We start from the raw sequence: 21,957 nt of genomic DNA on the forward strand, positions 1-21,957 counted from the left end.
TCGGACGTGGTCCCACAAATGCGGGTTATTCACTCAACAACATTTATTTTTAAACAGATACAATACAAACAAAAGAAGGTTGCACACAAGAAACTGCAGATGCTGGAATCCTGAGCGAAACACAAAGTGCTGGAGGAACTCAGCGGGTCAGGCAGCATCTGTGGAGGGAATGTGTAGATGACGTTTCAGGTCAGGATCCTTCCTCAGACATGGAGTAAGGGGGAGGAAGCTGGAAAGGAGAGATGGGGGTGGGACAAATCCTGGAAAGTGGATACAGGTGAGGGAGGGAGGGGGGTGATTGGCAGAAGAGAGGAGTAAGTGACAAAGGCTGGAGGTGAAAAGGAGACAAAAGGGCTTCAGGTAAGGGAAAAGGGAAATATAAGCTCATAAGTCATATGAGCAGAATTAGCCCATTCGGCCCATCGAGTCTACTCCACCATTCAATCATGGCTGATCTATATATCCCTCTTAACCCCATTCTCCTGCCTTCTCCCCTTAATCTTTGACGCCCTGTGACAAATATGGGACTCGGGAATGGGAAGGTGGGAAAAGGAGCAGGGTGACATGGTGGTGGGAGAAGTGGGCCTGGGAGGGGGTGGGGCAGTTCTTGGAATTGGAGAATGCAACGTTCACACCGTTCATACCAACGTTCATGAGATTGTAGGCAGTGACAATCGATATCAGGGTGGAGATAATTGAATAATCTCTTTCTTTAGTTTAGTTTATTGCCACGTGTAGCGAGGTACAGTGAAAAGCTTTTGTTGCGTGCTATCCAGTCAGCGGAAAGACGATACATGATTACAATCCAGCCGTCCACAGTGTACAGATACAGGATAAAAGCAATAACGTTTAGTGCAAGATGATAATCCTAGGGTCTCCAATGAGATAGATGGTGGCTCAGGACCGCTCTCTAATTGGTGATAGGATGGTTCCGTTGCTGGGACGAAGCTATCGCTGAATCTGGAGGTGTGCAGTTTCACACTCGTGTATCTTTTGCCTGATGGGAGAAGGGGGATGATGGTGAGACTCGTCCTTGATTATGCTGCAGGGGGAATCCCACATTTACATGATGTTTTGCACACATTTTACACCTGATTCCTCTCCCACCCACAGGTGAAACATTCCCAGTATTTGCTGGAAGAAGTTCCTGGACCTTCATTTCATCTAATCCTTCAAACTAATGTGTTTGTTGTGCAGTAAAAGGCCTATGGTGTTCAATGCTTGACTGGTACAGTTCTGCACATAAATACTCTGAACATGCAACTCTACTGAAGCATAGAAAGTTTAGGGGGTTCATTGTGACACAGGTCCGTGTGTGTGGTGTTGGTCGCCTGGCTAAAGGAAGCAAAAAGTGCCGAAGAGATTCACCAGGAAAGAATCTGGATTTGTGGGCTTGAGATATAGGGAGAAGCTGCACACGTTCAGATTTTTGTAGGAGGTTGAGGGGTGACTTTATTGAGGTGTACACGATCATGAGGGGCTTGGATAAATTTTCCCCCAGAGCATCTTAAAACTGGAGGGCATGGATTATGGTGGGAGATTTAAGAGGGACCTCAGGGGCAAATTTTTCACTCAGAGGGAGCCTGTATCTGGAATGAGCTGCCGGAGGAAATTGATACAATTAAGACATTCAAAAGACCCAGGAAGGGTTTGGAAGGTTCTGGGGCCAAATGCAGGCAAATGGGACAGGGCCAAAATGCCAACTTGGTGACATGGACAAGATGGGCCGAAGGGCCTGTTTCTGTGCTATCTTACTCCGTGACTGTATTACACTCTTCAAACCTGTGCCAGCTCTTTGGCTTTTGTAACTTGACATATTTGGAAAGTGCGTTTTCATTTTTCCAGAGTAGATTTTCCATATTAACATGAGAAAGCCACAATTTTATCATCAAAGTACTAGCACCATAGCCTCTGCTCTTTGTAATTCAAGTGCTTATTTTTATATATATGGATATATACATATATCGAAAATACTCTTAAAAAAAAAAAAAAATCTTGGAAGGACAGAAAGCTTGGAACGCAACTGACTGATGGGTTCCAGCGAGACGGCAATGGGCTCCAGCGAGACGGCGATGGGCTCCAGGGCCTGGGGGCTCCTGTTGGCACGGCTGGTGGTTTCAGAGCTACCAGTCACGCTGGTCCCTGGCGGTGAGGGCACCGGGCACCAGCTCCCCCGTCTCACTCCACGTTCCTGTATTTTGTGAACAGGTTGTAGAGGACTCGGAGTGTGGACTTCAAGTCGCAGTTCACGATATCTGCAAGTGGGAACACATAGGTTTTGGATCAGTCTTGTAGTTTTAATTAGCGTCAAGAATATTCCACTGTCGTACACCCCCCCGAAGCAAAACAATTACATTCTTACTTGCCGCAGCACGAACAGGTATGTCAACATAGCCATTAAGGTCATCTTTATTCGAAATATGGCCAATTGGCCCATCATTCCTATGCTGTCTCTTTACAAATATTCACTCCAAATAAGTTTTACCAATACGCTCTCCAAATAATCCTCGTTCCTTGCTCTCTCCCCACCCCCCTGAAGATGTTTTCTCTATATTTGTTGATGAGTTTATATATTGTCATACGTAGCACAATAGCACTGCCTGCTATCCAGTCAAACCAGACTATAGATGAGTACAATCAAGCCATGCTCAAGTACAAAGAGAAAAAGACCAGAGCATAGAATATAGTGTTACGGCACTGTGGCATTCCAGTTACAGAGGAAGGGCTGATTGGGCGGCACAGCCGGTAGCACCACTGTCATATCGCGCCAGAGATCCGGGTTCTTCCCTGACTGCGTGGAGTTTGCACGTTCTTCCCGTGACTGTGGGGGTTTTGTCCGGGAGCTCCGGTTTCCTCCCACATCACAAAGACATGCAGATTTGTAGGTTAATTGGCTTCTATTTAAAAAATGCCCCTGATGTGTAAGCAGTGGGATAACATGGTGTTGACGGGTGATCGAAGGTCAGCATGGACTCAGTGGGCTGAAGGGCCTGTTTACATGCAGTATTTCAAAACAATTTAAAAAATGTAATATCCGCAATGAAGTAGGTTGGAAGATAGACACAAAATGCTGGAGTAACTCAGCAGGTTAGACAGTGAAGGGTTCCGATCCAAAACGTTACCTATTCCTTCTCACCAGAGATGCTGCCTGACCCACTGAGTTACTCCAGCATTTTGCATTGATCTTAAGTATAAACCAGCATCTGCAGTTCATTCCTACACAGGTAGGTTGGAAGATCGGAACTACATCCTAGCTAATTAAAGGGCCAATTCCTTTCCCTCCTCTACTCTCCCTCTCCTTCCTATTGATTCAGTTTCCTTTGGAATGGCTTTGTCGAAATTGCTTCTATTGCCCATTGAGGACTAGACCACCACATCCCATTGGATGGAAGTCTACCTCCTTGCCACTTTCACAGACAAGTCAGTGCGCAGCAAGATCTTTGGAGGCTAAGGCCAGATTCTGGCACCAATTCTTAAACACATCGGAACCGACAGACCACCAATTGCCTACCTTCTGATCGAGGCTTGGGCTTCTCCAATCCCCCGTCTTGCATGAGTTCAAAGGCGAAAGACACATTGTGGACCTGTCGAGAAAATCATGCACAGGTTTTAGCCTCAAGAATTCATTAAGGGGTATAGATAGGTTGAGTAAGTGGGCATGAAGTGTGCCAATGGAATAGCCTCAAGAATGGACAAGGGCAAATTATTTAAACAAAGAGGAACTACAGAATGTTGTGGTACCAAGGGATCTGTTAGTAATAGCAGAAACAAAGAACTGCAGATGCTGATTTATACTGAAGATGGATACGATGTGCTGGAGTAACTCAACGGGTCAGGCAGCATCTCTGGAGAAAAAGAATGGGTGACGTTTTGGGTCGGGGCCCTTCTTCAGACTTCTTCACTGATGAAGGGTCCCGACCCGAAACGTCACCTATCCCTTTTCTGGCGGTTAAAGCACATGGAACACAAAATGTGCGCAGGCAACTAATGTGAATAATTGGGAAGGCTGATAGAACACTGGTGTTTACTGCGAGTATGCTGCTTTCAAGCTTCTGTATCTTCTGCCCGACGGCAGAGGGGAAAAGAGGGAAAGAATCCGTCAATAAAGATTCACCTTGTGTTCAAAGCTGTCCGGGGTGAGAAAGAAGTTGTGTAGAGGTATGAAGTAGTCCTCCACAAGCCCCATGAGTAACACTAGATAGACACCGTCGGCAAACTGCAGGAGGAGAGTTGTGGCAAGACGTTAGCATTGGACCCGATCAATAACACAAGCATGAGCTGATGCGCCAATGGCTCAGGGTCCACCCCTCCCCCCCCCCCACCAACACACACACACCCACCCACCCCCCTTAGAGTCACATCTCCTCAAAGAGGAGGTTGCCAACCCAAGACCTGGCAGCATTGAGGACCAGTGTCCCAGTCACTGGGATGCCTCACTGCACTGCTCTGTGTCTGGCTACAGTGTTGGCCAGAGCCAGGGGATGTCACAGGACATGGCGAGGCCACTCGGCCCCTCAGGCTCGTGCCGCTAGCCAATCCCTCTGCTATCCCTGCCCCTTCCCCCTGATCCACTCACCTGGGTCTCCAGCTCAGTCACCTCCAGATTCAACTTGTTCAGGTGTTTATTCACAAACGTGATCAGCGTCTGTGGAGGGAAGTGAAACTGGTCACGATTCCCCGGGAGGCGGGGGGGAGGGCAAGAGGGGGCTGTGGCCCCGAGTGACACTCCAAACGGGAGGTGGGTGGGACATGTGTGGGGAGGCAGGGGGGAGGGAACAGTAAGGGGAGGGGGTGTGTCAAACATGAGATGGGGGGGTGGGGTAAGAGGCAGGGATGAGGTGGGGGGGGGGGGGGGGGGTACGACATGGACAAGAGGCGAGAGGGCAAGAGGTGGGGGGGGTAAGAGGCAGGGGGTAGAGAGAGGTGGGAGGGTAGGGAAAGAGGCAGGGGGGGAGGGGTGGGGCAGGGTATATGTGGGCAAGAGGCAAAGGGTGTGGGGCAAGAGGAGGGTGGGGGCATGGGCAAGAGGTGGGGTGGTGGGCAGAGGGGCAGGGGACATGCGGGCAGTGGGGTGCACGGGGAAACAAGCCAAGGATGGGGAACAGGCAACAGGAAGGGGACAGGCATGCAGACAAAGGACAGACAAGGGCGGAGTACACAAGCAAGGGGAGGGTGAAGGGGCAAGGGGGGAGGGGGATACAGGCAAGGAATCAAACCTTTTTGACGACATTGAGCTTGTCTGGAGCATGATCGAAGAGCGTGTCGAAGGCATCTCGCTCTGAAAGTGATTGAAGAGTCACATAGAGGGGACAACACAGGGTCAGATCAACACACATGGAGACATAGAGAGGGTAGATGCTCAGAATCTTTCTCTCAGGGTGGAAATGTCTGAACTTAACTATGCAGGAGACACGGGGAAATTGTAGACACTGGCATCTTGAGCAAAGAACAAAGTGCTGGAGGAACTCAATGGGCCAGGCAGCATCTGTGGAGAAAATAAGTCTAAAGGAGGGTGCCGACCTGAAACATCGTTTGTCCATTCCCTCCACAGATGCTGCCGAGTTTGTGTTTTACCTGGAGTGAAGATGTGCGCAGGGATTTGTTGACTGTGGTCAGGGCGGGCGGGCGCAGGCAGTGAGCACAATGATAGAAAGCACAGCGAGATAAAACAGGACAACAACATGCAAAGTCAAGCCTCTTGTTGAACCACTTACCATAGAAAGACACAACGTGCTGGAGTAACACTGCGGGTCAGGCAGCTTCTTTATCATCATCATCATTGATAACATCAACGGGCACGGTGCCTTACAATGCTATGTAAGACAGTGATCGCAATTTCTACTGAAGTGTGGATGGCCTTGGCTCGCTAGGAGCTCATCCTCACTTTGACAGGTCTTGTTTTTGGTCCTGCTGGTGGTCCACAGTCCCCTCCTCACCTGGCAAACCAGGCGGGGGAGACGGTTTAGTCGCTGACTATTCGACCATGGAGCAGGTAGCACGGGATTACATGGTACCCGTGGTGGGGGGAACTCCCCCAGACCTGACTCTAAACTGCGTTAGACTTCAGACTTTGTTTTAGAGATCCAGTGCGGAAACAGGCCCTTCGGCCCAGCAAGTCCAAGCCGACTAGCGATCGCCCCCGACACTAACCTACTTACACTAGGGACAATTTCCCAACTTGCCAAAGCTAATTAACTAACAAACCTGTACGTCTTTGGAGGGTGGGAAGAAACCGGAGCACCCAGAGAAAACCCACGCAGGTCACAGGGAGAACGTGCAAACTCCGTACAGATATCACCCGTAGTCAGGATCGAACCCCGGGTCTCTGGCGCTGCAAGGCAGCAACTCTACCGCTGCACCACCGTGCCACCCTTGTCCATCTCTGGAGAAAAATTGGATGGGTGATGTTTCGGGTCGAGACCCTTCTTCAGACTTAATGTAGGGGGCAAGGGGGTGGGGAAGAATTGGAGGCAAGAAAAGAACAGGAGCAATCAGGGCCGGCCACAGATGACCTCCGGCAGGGCCGTGCCATTGGTGTCTCGGGAAGGTGTGATCTCAAGAGAAACAATATGGAGAACTGCGGAACTGGTAAAACGATTCAGGAGAAGGAAGGGGGCAAGGAGGAAAGACAGAGGGGAGAGGAGTATAAGATGAAGTTACAAAGTTAGAGTTTTTAATGTCTGCAGAAGGATCTTGACCCGAAACGCCACCTATCCCTTTTCTCCAGAGATGCTGCCTGACCCGCTGAGTTACTCCAACGTTTTGTGTCTATCTTCAATGTTCATACTTCTGGGTTGTAGGCACTTACCATGTCGCCCTGACAGAGCCCTGGGAACAAACAGAACACAGCGTCAGTGACAATTTGGTGCTGTTCAGTAGCACAGCAAGCAGTCCAAACTCCCCTCTCACCTTAAGCCTACGCCCTTTAGGACAATTAAGAATGGGTGGTAAATGGTGACATTACCAGCAACACTTAGAGATGTTTTTACGGTCTTTTAAGGTGAGGGCTGAAAGATTTAAGAGGGCCTTTAAGGGCGGCTTTTTCACGCAGCAGGTAGTCCATATCTGGAATGATCTATCAGGGAATGCAGATACAAGCTAAAGACATTTGGGCAGATATACTGTATGGACAGGAAGGGTTTAGAGGGATATGGGCCAAATGCAGGCACATGGGCCATATCCCTCTTCTTTAGCTTCTTCCATCAGCTCATTCCAGATACCAACACCCTCTGAGTGAGAATTATGTCCCTGAGGTCCCTCGTAAATCTCTCCCCTCTCACCTTAAGCCTACGCCCTTTAGTTTTAGAATCCTCCCTCCTGGAAAAAACTGTGAGCGTTCACTTTATCCCTGCCCCTCTTGATCGTGTACGCCTCAATGAGGTCACCCCTCAGCCTCCTACGCTCCAAAGAAAAAAGTCCCAGCGTGTGTAAACTTTCTTTGGGCGTTGTGACATACCGCGGGGGAACAGGCCCTTCGACCCACCGTACACTAACACCAAATACACACTAGACAATTTACGATTTTACCAAACCCAGTTAACCTACAAACCCGAACGTCTTGGTCTGTGGGAGAAAACTGGAGCACCCGGAGAAAATCCATGCGGTCACAGGGAGAACGTACGATCTCCCTACAGACAGCACCCGTAGTCAGGATCGAACCTGGGTCTCTGGCACTGAAAGGCTCCAACTCTACCGCTGCGCCACTCTTCCCATATCTAAATCCCGCCATCCCAGGTAATGTCCTGGTGAGGATGTTGGGGCCTGAGGGTGGATTTGAGTAGAGCCCTGGTTTGCCCCAGCTGCTTCCAGTCTCCACGGCAGACTAACAATGCCCCGATTACCAGTCGTACGTTGACAACCTGGACCTGCAGTTAATTACGCAGCAGTAGAAAGACAAGTGCGGCCACATACTCGACATTCCCAGTGATTTCCTCTTGGATGTGCCGGGACTGGAGAATCCCCTCTCTCTTCTGTGGGAATAAAATGAATTCACAAACTTAAACCACTGCTGTGATCTGGGTTCGTTTTATTTAAGAAAGAACTGCAGATGCTGGAAAAATCGAAGGTAGACAAAAATACTAGAGAAACTCAGCGGGTGAGGCAGCATCTATGGAGCTGAGGTTTGTTTTAAATCAGTTTCTATGAGCACAGCAGGTTCCATTCAAACTTGACAACCTGACGATACCAACATGCGAGACATCTGGACAGGAGCACGAGTAGGAAAGGTTTAGAGGAGTAAGGGCCATATGTGGGCAAGTGGGTCTAGCTGAGATAGGAAATCTTGGTCGGCATGGACATGTTGGGCAGTAGGGCCTGTCTCCATGTTGTTTGACTGTTTGTGTAGAAAGCAACTGCGGATGCCGGTTTATAGACATCAAGTGCTGGCGTAACTCAGTTGGTCAGGCAGCATCTCTGGGGGAACAAGGATGGGTGACGTTTCGGGTTGGGACCTTCTTCAGACTGAAGTGTGACTCTATGAGGGTGGTGACCTCTTCCTGAGCCTCGTGGAGCAGAGCCGGGGTACTGGCACCATCAACTCTACACAAACTGTTGCAGATCCAAACAGTCCTGTTCATATCGGCAGCGCTGTATTCACCCCTCACCCCAGGCTCACTCACACTCCCAATCCACCAATGCCTTGATGGAACATTTTTACCATTCTTCTGATCCATCTTCCTATCTCTCTGAGTCCCACCATCTCTACACCCCCTCCCTGTATTGTTAACCCCCTCTGGGCTCCACCCCTCACTATCTCTCTATCCCCCCCCCCCCCCTTTACCCCCACACCACTCACTATCACCATCCCCCCCCTAGCCCCTACACCCTTTCTATCTCTGTAACCCCCTCCTGCCCCAACTCGCCTTCCTTCCTCGCCTACAACTTAAATGGGAACCCCCTTGTGATTTGCAAAAAAAAAAAAAAAAAAGAAACTGCTGGAGGAACTGAGCGGGTTGAGTGGCATCTGTGGCTTCTCAGATCTACGGACAGGAAAGGTTTGGATGCAGAAGGGTCATGCTGCGTCTATGCTGTATGCCTCTATGGCTCCATGCACTGATGATTACTGTGCAGGTTTGAGCCCTATGTGTGTACAGTTGTGGGCAGCACAGTGTGGGTCGGGGGTGGCCACTCGCTGTCTGTACCCGAGGGAAGGTCCTGTTGCCCTCGCCCACCTACCTGGACAACCACAACCTGGACAGAGACGTGGTCGGGCAGTCGGATGGGTGCCCTGTAGTACTGAGAGACGGCAACCAGGAGGTGCAGTATGGCCACCAAGCTCTTCATGTGAACACCTGGGCAGTAGGGAAGAGGCAAACGCGATCGATTAAAAGTGAGGGCGAGCGCTCTAATGGTCCACAGGAGGATGCACCCCCCGCTCGCTCGCAGTTCCCAGCCGCGGGATACAGACGAGCGTGCAACGCCAAGAAGACTTTGTGCCAGCAATATACGCCGTCAATACCAGGTATGAAGCAAGCAGAGCCCAACAATACCTGGACAAGCGGGCCAGACTCCCTCCTCTCTCCTCCCTCCCTCCATCCCCTCGGGCCCACTGGATAAACAAAGCAGCCCCCCCCCCCACCCCCCTCCATCCGGCCTTTCAGACCAGCAGAGCAGACTTACACCTCCCGTCTCTCTCCCTCCCTCCCTCCCACAGACCCAATGGATCAGACTCCCTCCCTCCGGCCCTTCTGACCAGTGGAGTAGACCCCCTGCATCCTCCCTCTCTGACCCAGGGGAGGAGACTCACTCCTCCTTCCCTCCCACCCTCCCTCCCTCCCCCCCCCCCCCCCCCATCCCCTCCCCTCCCCCCCCCGCCCAGTGGAACAGATTCACTTCTACCTCCTTCCTTCTCTCCGGCCCTTCTGACTCACTCCTCACTCTCTCTCCTTCCCCCCCCCCCCCCTCCCACCTTCTCTCCTTCCCTCTGGCCCTTCTGACCAGTGGAGCAGACTCACTCCTCACTCTCTCTCCTCCCCCTCCCTCCCTCCCTCCCGGGGCAGTGGACCCACCATCCACGGTCCACTTGATGCTCCGCGGGGGCAGCTTGAGAGTCTCGTTGATCTTCTCCAGCACGGTCTGAAGCTTCTGCTTCTGAGCGATCTCCGACTGCGTCACCTCGGCCACGTTTAACTTCTCCCCCTCCAGCTTCTCTGCGCACGGGGAGAACGGGAGTGTGAGATGGGCGGAGACGCCGCGCCCACGGAGCCCGGAGCGCCCAGACACGGGCACCGGGAACCCGCGCCAACCCGGAGAGTGAACCCTCTCGTCCCCGCGGATTGGAGGGTTAGAGGGAGACATTGGACAGGCTGAGACATTTCTCTGAGGCTGAGGGGTGACCTAATTGAGACGTTCAAGATCATCAGGGCATGGATACAGTGAACACTCACTGCCTTTTCCATCGGGGTAGAGGGTTCTAAAATTAGAGGGCACAGGCTTAAGGTGAGAGAGGAGAGATTTAAGAGGAGCCTCAGGGGCAACTTTTTCACCCAGAGGATGGTCCGTATCCGGAACGAGCTGCCAGGGGAACCTACGGAAGCCGATACAATTACAGGTTTTAACAGACCTGGATAGAACGGGCTTAGAGAGCTACGGGCCAAATGCAGGCAAGTGCATCTAGCCCAGCATGCCAACAATCAGTATGGAGAAGGTGGGATGAAGGGCCTGTTTCTACACTGTGCGGCTCTCTACACAATGTATATTTATGTAAGATTTCATTCCAACTGTTTAAAAGACGTCTATAGAAAACCAATAGCATTTACAAATATGTGCAAATTGAAAGAACTTCCTTTGAAATAAAGTGAAGAGCTCGCTGTCCTTGACAAATGATACCCCCCATTTGATCAAAGCAGAGCTCGAACAATGGATAAATAGCAACTGTGTTTTCAAATCCATTTACAGTGGAACGCGAGACAGAAAGTGTTGATGTGGAGGAATCTTTAAAGGTTCAGCTGTAGCAGAATCCACAAAGGATGGAGTGGGATTGCAGCAGGAAACAGTTCCGGCTACCTTCATCGTTTGGTGAATTATATGCACACAGGCTCCTAAAACTCAGCCATTTGAGATCAACCAGCTTGCGCCCGCCCTTCTATAATGAGATTCATCCAGTCCCTCGCCAGCGAGATGGCTCCTCAAGGAACCAGAATGGTCTAGATGGGCCAAATGGCCGCTTTCCATTCTGAGCAAAACACAAAGGGGTGGCTTGGTGACACAGCAGTAGAGTCACCCCCAGCAGTGCCAGAGACCCAGGTTCGATCCTGACTATGGGTGTTGTCTGTACAGAGTTCATACATTCTCCCCCTGACCTGCATGGGTTTTCTCCGAGATTTCCAGTTTCCTCCCACATTCCAAAAACGTACGTTTTTTGTAGGTTAATTGGCTTGGCATAATTAAAGATTGTCTCTAGTGTGTGCAGGATAGTGTAAATGTGCGGGGATCGCTGGTCGGCGCGGGCTCGGTGAGACAAAGGGCCTGTTTCCGCGCTGTATCTCTAAACTAAACTAAGTGCTGGTGGAACTTAGGGGGTCAGGCACCATCCATCCGGGGAATGGACAGACGGCATTTCGGATCAGAACCAGTCTTCAGATTTCCAATTCCATGCTTCGCGACGATGAATCTTACCAAAGAGCTTCTGTAGGACTTGACCGTCGTAGAGATCTTCAGCTAAATCCTTCACAATGATCCTCTCCTCCACCAGCTCGTCATTGATCCAGTCGATGAAAACCTGGGCAAAGACAAGGCAGTAGTTTAGAAGGGTCTCGACCCAAAACGTCACCCACTCCTTCTCTCTCTCCAGAGATGCTGCGGTTCCGCTGTTACTCCAGCATTTTGCGTCTACCTTCGATTTAAACCAGCATCTGCAGTTCTTTCCTAGACTGGCAGTAGTTTAGTTTAGTTTAGAGAGACAGCATGCATCAGGCCCTTTGGCCCACTGAGTCTGCACGAACCAGCGATTACCCGTTCACATTTGTTCTATGTGATCCCACTTTCACATCCACTCCCCACACACTAAGGGCAGTATCCAGAGACCCAAATAATCCACAAACCCACACATCCATGGGATGTGGGGGGGAACCATGCTGTCACAGGGAGGACGTGCAAACTCCACACAGACTGCACCCGAGGTCGATGCTGACTATGGGCGCTGTCTGTACGAGGTCTGTGACCACGTGGGTTTTCTCCGGGCGCCCCGGTTTCCTCCCACACTCCAAAGGCGTACAGGTTTGTATAGGTTAATTGGCTTTGGTAAAGTTGAGAATTGTTCCTTGTGTGTAGGGTAGTGCTAGTGTGCGGGGCGATCGGTGGTCGGTGTGGACTCGGTGGGCCGAAGGGCCTGTTTGTTTCCACAATGTATATCTAAAGACTAATGTAAAGCTGGGAGGTGGAGGATGTAGATGGAAGGAGATAGGGTGGAGGGGAAAGAGGGAATCTCCACCCATTTGCCAATCACCTCCCCTCTCTCACTCTGGGAAAACGTTTCTGTGTCTAAAGTCTAAAGACATATCGTTCATTATCACAAATATTGTAAACCGTGTGTAGTGTGTGCTGGAGTAACGAGGATCGTTGGTCTGTGCGGACTTTGTGGGCCAAAGGGCCTGTATCCACTCTGTATCTTTAAACTAAACTAAACTTACAGACTAGCTTAATGGATGAAGCACAGCATGGGTGATTGGTAGCCTGTGGAGTGAATGAATGCAGCACTGCCTTGCATTGGCCCCTCTTACCTTGATTAGTTCTTGCAGCTTAGGATCATTCCTGGAGTTTGGATCCAGCATGGTTCGTACCTCATTCTCCTCTATGGCAGAAAAGAAGGAGGCGGTGAGGAACTGTCAACCCCCCACCCCCCACCCCGCCCCACCCATCACTACAAGGGTGATCTCACCGGCGGCATTACAGGCGGTCTCTTACCCAATACGGTGTCCTCTCGGTCCAGCTCAATGGCGATGGGGCTGAGGGGCAGGTTAATGGCATTCTTCCCTTCCTCCTGCAGCTCCGACACTAGGACAGAGGAGGAGGGCAAAGGTCAACAGCTGGACACTGATGGAGCAGCACCATCGTGCAGTGGGTGACCACATCTGGAACTGATGGTGTGGGAGACACTAACCATTCACCTCCCCCCCCCCCCCCCCCCTCTCTCTCCCCTCCAGATGTGAAGCCAAAGGTAAGAGTTCAGGCCAAGTGCTGGTGCTTCTTCAACTGATCAGACCCACAACCTGGGGAAGTGCACTCCACACTCTTCCCCCCCCCCCCCCCCCCCCCACTCCTCATTCTCCGGGGACAATGAGAGAGGTGGGAGAGGAGGGGAGAGGAGGAAAGAAGGGGTGAGGGGGGGGGAGACAGACAATAGGTGCAGGGTTAGGCCATTTGGCCCTTCGAGACAGCATCACCATTCAATGTGATCAATGGCTGATCATCCACAATCAGTACCCCGTTCCTGCCTTCTCCCCATATCCCTTAACTCCGCTATCTTTAAGAGCTCTATCTAACTCTCTCTTGAAAGCATCCAGAGACCGGCCTCCACCGCTCTCTGAGGCAGAGAATTCCACAGACTCACAACTCTCTGTGAGAAAAAGTGTTTCCTCATCTCCGTTGTAAATGGCTTACCCCTTATTCTTAAACAGTGGCCCCTGGTTCTGGACTTCCCCAACATCGGGAACATGTTTCCTGCCTCTAGTGTGTCCAAACCCTTAATAATCTTATATGTTTCAATAAGATCCCCTCTCATTCTTCTAAAGCCCAGCTGCTCCATTCTAGGCGAGAGACGACATGGGGAGGTGGGAGGGGAGAGGAATGGAGAGAAGGACCTTGCAGCTGTAAAGAAGAAGTTTAGAACGACAGCAATGAGACTCAAGAATGTTTAATTGCCATATGTACCAACAGAGGAACAATACAATTCTTACTTGCTGCAAATTTGACACGACTCTAAAGGCAATAACACACTGATAAATATACATTAATCAAAAGTACAATAAATTAATAACCAAAATACTAGGCACCCATAATTCTGCCAGAACAAAATGCAATTAAAGACACAGTCCATAGAAAATCATAATCGATGGGGGCAGTGTTCAAGAGCCTGATGTTGGCGGGGAAGAAGCTGGTCTTAAACCCGTCGATCCTAGTTCCCAGACACCTGAACCTTCTTCCCGATGGTAGCAGAGAAGTAAGAGCTTGTCAGGGTGGTGGTGTGGGTCTTTGGTGATATTGGCTGCCAGTTTGAGGCAGCACCTCCTGTACATCCCTTTGATGGTGGGGAGGTCAGTACTGGACAAGGCAGTGCCTACCAATCTCTGTGGTCTCCCCTCTGTTCTTGGCCGTTCGAGTTGCCGAACCAGGTCGTGATGCAACGATTAGGTAGTATCAACGTGGGTGGATCAGGGATACAATCTCCCACTACTTCCTCCTGGATACCTCCAGGTGATCAGGACATCAGCAGTGCTGCCACTTTGCAAACTCTCCAGGATACCTTTGATTCCCCCACATTGTAATGTTAATTGCAAACATAAACATTGGATAAGAGTTGTGTGCCAGCATTGGGTGAATATTCGATTAGACTCTACTCTGCAGGAAGCTCTTTAATACAAGGAGAATTACCATTGTTCCATTAGCTGCTGACTTCAAGCCAAACCTTGATAAATCAAATATCCTGCTGCTATCACCGAGCTGGCTGCAGGCGCATTTCAACGCTGGAATCACTGCATTAGCAAAATTCGTGCAACGATTATGCATTTGCAAACTGTTTCTCCTTTAAGATCAACAAGATCACCTTGTTGTGGCTCAATAACTCAATCTGCTTTCAGGTCGAGATGCACTGAGAAATATTGGACTAGCAGATGAATCATTAACTGAAGCAAAAGAGAGGAAAATAACTGAGGAAGGCTCCCAACCTAACAAACCCGTCTGCCCATTCCCTCCACAGATGCTGCCTGACCCGCTGTGTTAGTCCAGCACTTCGCATTTTTACTCAGGATTCCAGCATCTGCGGTTTCTTGTGGCTCCAGGGAAAGAAGCCATTTGGCCTATCAAGCTTGGACTTATTTATCATGGCACCAAAAGTCCATTCAGCCCATCAGGCGCATGCTAGCTCCCAGAGCAAACCCATCAGCCCTCATTCTCCGCCCCCTTCTTCCACTGTGCACGAGCAAGGTATTGTCTCTTACACCTTCCATTCTTTTATGCTGGCCCACATTGAGCTTAGTTTAGTTTAGATTACAGATACAGACCCTTTGGCCCATCGAGTCCACGACGTCCAGCGATCCCCGCACACCAGCACAATCCTACATACGAGGGACAATTTATAATTTTAACCGAAGCCAATTAACCTACAAGCCTGTACGTCTTTGGAGTGTGGGAGGAAACCGGAGCACCCGGAGAAAACCCACGCAGTCACAGTGAGAACATACAAACTCCGTACAGACAGCACCCATACTCAGGATCGAATTCGGGACCATGGCGCTGTAAGGCAGCGACTCTACCACTGCGCCACTGTGGCGCCCCCTAATGCTGGTTCATAGTAAACAATTTTTTTTTTAATGTATAGGAAGTAATAACTACAGATGCTGGTTTATAAAGATAGACAAAATGTTGGAGTAACTCAGCGGGTCACGCAACACCTCTGCAGAAAAGGAATAGGTGACATTTCAGGTCGAGACCCTTCCCCAAAGGGTTGTTGGACCTAAGAGAGACAGTGACAGAGATAGTATTTCAGGGCAATGCAGAAGAATATTAGTCTGCTCCACTGGTTGCTGCCAATAAATTCAACGGTCCGAATGGCCTCCCTCTGGGACATGATGAGTGTAAGTAAAATTAATTGACTTGGCAATAGTCAATTAAGTTTGGATGAGAGCTCCACTCTTCCTTGGTACACTGTTAATGATGTCCTCTAGGGAATACAGTAGCACCTTTCTCTTGCCCCTTTTATCACGTCCCTTATCCTCATTTCTTCACTGAAATATCTAATCGTAACATGGAATTCAATAGCCACTGCATTCTAAACAACCGCGTTTTATCCCCTGCAATATTCAGGCCCATCGCAGCTCTACGCAAAGGACAAAAGCCGACTAACAAAAGAGTTGGCCTCAATTATTATTTCGTCTTTTCTCCCTTTCCTCTTCAAAATAATCAAATCAAACTTCCATTGCAAGTTCAGAGCAAAAAAATCAATTATCTGGAGTAACCCTTCCATGGGCTGCCTTGACAAATGCAAAGATTTCAAAGGCATAGAAAATTCAGAGTGTAACAAGTCAGCATTTACTGGGACAAAGCTTTCAATTTCATTATTTCTTTTAAAACCCACATTCTCCAAAGGATTTGAAGGAGTTTCTATCCCCATTATGAGATTACGACCCAGAACATTGACACACGCAGGCAACAATTGCTACAGCAAATAGGAATGATGATTAAAACGACCATTCATTGCCTCAAAATACTGGAGGGCAGATAACACCTTACCTTTACAACAAAGTGCTCCACAACCCATTGCACTCAAACCAATTCACCTTCATACTGGCTGAGAATTGGGAACAGCCTGAAATATTTTAATAACCTTCAAGATGAGTCATTGCCTTCCTCTCAATTTGTCTTCAGTGGCTGTGTTCCTCTGCACTCTGTTAAATGCAGTACTTTTCATTTGTTTCTTTCTACACAGTGGCAGAGCTAGTACATCGGAAAGTTGTAACGCTGCATAGTCTATCTCCTCGTAGTCGCTGTTGTTGCATCATAAGAGCAGACTTCCTGTGTATTTCTGGAGAGCAAATGCTCACCGGCTCAATAACTAGAATACTGAAAATCAAATAAGCAGGCGGTCGATCCTGGCGCCGTTTGTCTTTCATCCCTTGTGTCCGTTTAAACACAAACTCATGTGCGCACATAAAGACGCACATACACAGACACACGGACATACACACAAACGGACATACACATACACACACGTACATACACACACACGGACCTACACACATACACACACGTACATACACAGACACACGGACATACACACAAACGGACATACACATACACACACGTACATACACAGACACACGGAACTACACACATACACACACGTACATACACAGACACACGGACCTATGCACAGACACACGGACCTACACACATACACACATGTACATACAGACACATGGACCTACACACATACACACATGTACATACACAGACACACGGACCTACATACAAACGGACATATACACATACACACACGTACATACACAGACACACGGACATACAGAGGAGTAGAAGAATTTCTTCCTGCCCAGTCATAGAGTCATATAGTCAAGTAAGTAAGTACTGTAAGTAAGTTTATTGGCCAAGTATTCACATACAAGGAATTTGCCTTGGTGCTCCGCCCACAAGTAACAACATGACACACAGTGACAGTTAGATACAGGCTCTTCAGCCCAACTCGTCCATGCGGACCACATTGACTTTCTACACCAGTCTCATCCGCCCATATCCCTTGAAACCTTTCCTATCCAGGTACCTGTCCAAATGTCTATTATATCTTGTTATTGTACCTGCCTCAACTACTTCCTCTGGCAGCTTGTTCCATATACCCACCACCATATGCGTGAAAAATTTGCCCCTCAGATTCCAAATGAATCTTTCCCCTCTCGCCTTAAGCCTATGTCTTCTTGTTCTTGATTCCTTTACTCTGAGAAAAAGACTGTGCATTCACCCGATCTAGTCCCCTCATGATTTTATAATAATAATAATAATAATGGATGGGATTTATATAGCGCCTTTCTAGAATACTCAAGGCGCTTTACATCGCATTATTCATACATTCCTCAGTCACACTCGGTGGTGGTGAGCTACTTCTGTAGCCACAGCTGCCCTGGGGCAGACTGACGGAAGCGTGGCTGCTAATCTGCGCCTACGGCCCCTCCGACCACCACCAATCACTCACACACAGGCAAAGGTGGGTGAAGTGTCTTGCACAAGGACACAACGACAGTATGCACCTCGATAAGGTCAGCCCTTAGTCTCCTACAATCCAAGGAATAAAGTCTTAACCTGCCCAATCTCTCCCTATAATTCAGTTCCTCAAATCCTGGCAATATCCTTGTAAATGTTTCCTGATTTATTTTCTTGACAGATGTTCACACACACCTCCCTAACTTCATCCACTGCATCCTCCTTCCCGATATGGCCTCCTTTACATCAGTGAGAACAAGCGTAGACTCGGTGACCGTTTCACCAAACACTTGCGCTTGGTCTATCAAGGCCGGCTGAATCTCCCAGTCGCCAACCATGTAAATTCCCCTTCCTATTCCCAAGCTGACTTTTCTGTCCTGGGTAGGGTTGCCAGTTTTCTCTCTCCCACATAAGGGACAAAAGGTCAAAATACGGGACAAATTCCCAACGGCAATTCATTCACCGACTCGGCCGAGGCTGGGTGAATGATGAGTTTGCCTGTGTGCTGGACTGCACGCAAAGCCCAGCCGGCAGGCCAGCTGAGGAGTTTCGGCCCGCGCGTGACATTGCACGCAAAGTCCGGCACCCCGTCCAACTCATGAACCGATGATCGGCCATGAGAAAAAGATGGGTGGTGGTGTCGGCGGTAAGCGAAGGTCCGAAGGTCAGACAGCTGGCCGGGCTGCCGACCGACGGGGCCACGGGCGAGGCGCTGCTGCTGCACTCCATGGGATGCACTACGTCAGGATGGGTGAGGCGGGGCCGGAACCCGAGAGCCCCCTCGACCCAGTAGTAGCAGTCAAATACGGGACAAGGGCGGTCCCGTACGGGACAAACCAATTTAGCCCAAAATACGAGATGTCCCGGCTAATACGGGACAGTTGGAAACCCTAGTCCTGGGCCACCTCCATTGCCAGAGTGAGGCCACATGCAAACTGGAGGAACAGCACCCTGATATTCCACTTGGGCAGCTTACACCCCAACGGTATGAACATTGAATTCCCAAATTTTAGGCAACTTACACCCCCCCCACCCTGTGCCCCACCTGGACTTGCACCTATTTCTTCTCCCACCTCTATTCCTTCCTCTTGTTTCACAACTTGCAACTCTTCTGTCCTTATCTCACACCTTCAGTCTTTTCATCTCTGGACTTTGTCTAACCGCCTGCCAATCCAACATCCCTCTCACCTGTATCCACCTATCACTTGCCAGGCTTTGTCCTGCCCTCCTCCGTTCCAGTTTTCTTCCCCCCACCACCACCACCACAATCAATCAGCCAAGAGTCCCAACCTGAAACATCATTCATCCAGGTTCTCCAGAGATGCTGCCTGACCTGCTGAGTTATTCCAGCATCTTGTGTCTTCTTTTGTAAACCAGCATCATGTTTCTACAGCCATCTCTTGCTGATGTCAAGGTCTAGATTGTTGAACCATGACACAGGTTCTCGATCTCTTCCTCGTACTTTGTCTCATTGTCGTTGTAGATCTAGGTGACTACAACGGTATAATTGATGAAAAGATCGAGTTGGCATTGTACCTGGCCACACAGTCATGGGTATACAGGAAGTTGAGCACACAACCCTGAGGGGCACCCTGAATTACCAGTGAGTCATGCATGGGCAGCCGAAGTTCCCGGCGAGCCACAGCCACACATCAACAGAATCCCACCTGGAGTCATTCGAGGCTTGTGCCCCTGCTTGATCCTGAAGACTGGGAGGGTGGCGGGAGCCAGTAACGGTGGCGGACGCTGGACAAAGGAACGTTTTCAAAATGGTGGCGGAGGGAGGAGAGGATCGGTGTTGCCAGGGCAACGGGTCTTTGAGGCCAAGGTAAGACTGCACTCTGAAGAACCTTTGAACCTTTGTGGGTGCTAGAAACAACTACTTGAGTGCTCTCTCGGTGAAGTCTACTATAACACTACAATCGTTGCACCTTTTCACTTATTAATGATTATGCTTACCTGCAGTATAATTTTACTGGGTTGTATGCAAAACCAAGAATTTTACTGTACCTAGGTACATGTGACAATAAAGCATCATCATCATCACAAGTATTGAGTTTGAGGCGGGAGGATATGTTACGGCCAATTCTAACTGGCAGCTTGGCCGGTCAAGTAGTCCCAAAGCCAGTTGCCTATGGAGGGCCCAAGGCTAAGGCCCAGATGATTATGGATGAGAATATTTAGCATCATGGTATTGAAGCCAAGATGTAGTCAATGACGCGTCCTGACATAGAGACACAAGAAACTGCAGATGCTGGAATCTAAAATAAAAGACAAACTGCCGGAGGAACTCAGCAGGTCAGGCAGCAAATGCGGAGGAAATTGGACAGATGATGTTTCTGGTCAGGACCCTTCTTCAGATTGATTTAGACGTTAGTCGGTCGAAACACAGCGCGGAAACAGGCCCTTCGGCCCATCTAGTCTGCGCCGACGAGTGATCACCAGATGCACTAACATTCATACACACTAGGAACAACTTACAATTTTACCGAAGCCAATTAACCTACAAACCTGTACATCTTTGGAGTGTGTGGGGAAACCGGAGCACCCGAAGAAAACCCACGCGGTCACAGGGAGGTAGTACAAACTCCGTACAGACAGCACCCCGTAGTCAGGATCGAACCTGGGCCTCTGGCACTGTAAGGCAGCAGCTCTACCGCTACGCCACTGTGCCGCCCCTGTTAATGAGTAATGGGCCTGTCCCACTTGGGCGACTTCCGTCGACTGTCATAGTCATAGCAGGTCGCCTGAGGAGGCAACTCACGACCATACAGGCGACACCCCGGTGACCACTGGCGACCATGTGGCGACTGCATAGCCTCCTGTAGTCGCCTAGAAAGTCACCTATGTGGGACCGGCCCATAAGGACCAGTTTCTGTGCTGTACAACTCTGTGACTATCTGCTACAGGAGCTCTTACTTGCTTTTAAACAGATGCCATAAAACAGCGAGAGGGTCTAATCCCATTACTTTGAACTCGGCAACTGCCCTGACACGAGTCATTACACATTTAATTGATGGAGATGATACAGACCAATCTAGCGACCAATTCGCTCACAACCCCTCGCTCTCAAACTCAATAATCCACACTTAACAACATCAGAGAACGGCTGGTGATTCATGTTTAATGTACAAAATTGGGAGACAGGAGTTCTCATCGCAGCTTCGGCAGAGTTAGTCCTGGGTAACATCGCAGAGAGTAGCTTCCCGTCCCTCACGCCCACGCCACATCGATCGGGACCTTCACTATGCTGGCTCGTGGCCGCACTTTCCTCAGACGAGGATGGATGGATAGTTTAGCGCAACACACTGAGTCTCTGGGATTCAGAGAGCCAGGAAGCATCGGGCGAGGCTGCTTGTTTGGGCCGACGGTAGACGGTAGCTGGGCCAAACAATGCAGGAGTCGCCAAGAGTCAAAGAGTATTTATAGTTTAGTTTAGTTCAGAGATACAGCATTGGCAACGGGCCCATTGGCCCACCGAGACGACCAGCGATCACCCCGTGCACTAGCATTATCCTACACACTAGGGACAATTCACAGAAGCCAATTAACCTACAAATCTGCACGTCTTTGGAGTGTGGGAGGAAACCGGTGCGCCAGGAGAAAACCCAGGCGGTCACAAACTCCGTACAGACAGCACCCGTAGTCAGGACCGAACCTGGGTCTCTGGTGCAGCTCTACCGCTGTGCCAACGTCAATTTTATTGTCATCAGGAACTGAACAACAAAATTCTTACTTGCAGCCGCCATGCAGGCACAACGAACAAACATACAGCAATCAATAGGACAGGGAATTGTCAGCAATACTAGGTAAGGAGACCATAATAATGCAAACCAAATAAAGTACATAGTGCAAACCAAACAAAGTCCATCAGCGTTTGGTGCTAAGATTGGGTAGCATGTTGTGCAATGAGGGTCTTCTTTCCACCCTGTACTCTAAAGCCCCTATCCCATTTAGGAGACCTAAACAGCAACCTCTGGTGACCTTGCCCGCCACCCAAAAAAAAATCAAGGTCGAGGTGACCTGCAACCT

At 49.6% G+C, this 21,957-nt stretch overlaps 1 protein-coding gene across 2 annotated transcripts in view; it reads right to left on the bottom strand.

Annotated features, from left to right (window-relative positions):
• The window catches only part of parva (parvin alpha), a 34,353-nt gene continuing 12,396 nt past the window's right edge, over positions 1 to 21,957 (bottom strand). The window contains exons 1-13 of one of the 2 annotated variants that reach the window (XM_033038857.1): positions 16,447 to 16,642; positions 12,904 to 12,993; positions 12,720 to 12,790; positions 11,617 to 11,719; positions 10,008 to 10,148; positions 9,175 to 9,290; positions 7,912 to 7,970; positions 6,809 to 6,828; positions 5,217 to 5,278; positions 4,577 to 4,645; positions 4,115 to 4,216; positions 3,512 to 3,584; positions 1 to 2,255 (exon numbers count right to left, since the gene is read on the bottom strand). In XM_033038857.1, coding sequence (XP_032894748.1) covers positions 2,179 to 2,255; positions 3,512 to 3,584; positions 4,115 to 4,216; positions 4,577 to 4,645; positions 5,217 to 5,278; positions 6,809 to 6,828; positions 7,912 to 7,970; positions 9,175 to 9,290; positions 10,008 to 10,148; positions 11,617 to 11,719; positions 12,720 to 12,790; positions 12,904 to 12,993; positions 16,447 to 16,474 — 1,011 coding nt within the window. In that variant the 5' untranslated portion in view covers positions 16,475 to 16,642 and the 3' untranslated portion in view covers positions 1 to 2,178. Of the gene's footprint in view, positions 2,256 to 3,511; positions 3,585 to 4,114; positions 4,217 to 4,576; positions 4,646 to 5,216; positions 5,279 to 6,808; positions 6,829 to 7,911; positions 7,971 to 9,174; positions 9,291 to 10,007; positions 10,149 to 11,616; positions 11,720 to 12,719; positions 12,791 to 12,903; positions 12,994 to 16,446; positions 16,643 to 21,957 lie in introns of those variants that run through there. The other variant, XM_033038856.1, reaches the window with a different exon arrangement.

The sequence above is a fragment of the Amblyraja radiata genome, chromosome 20, assembly GCF_010909765.2.
Source record: "Amblyraja radiata isolate CabotCenter1 chromosome 20, sAmbRad1.1.pri, whole genome shotgun sequence".
NCBI classification, from domain to species: domain Eukaryota; kingdom Metazoa; phylum Chordata; class Chondrichthyes; order Rajiformes; family Rajidae; genus Amblyraja; species Amblyraja radiata.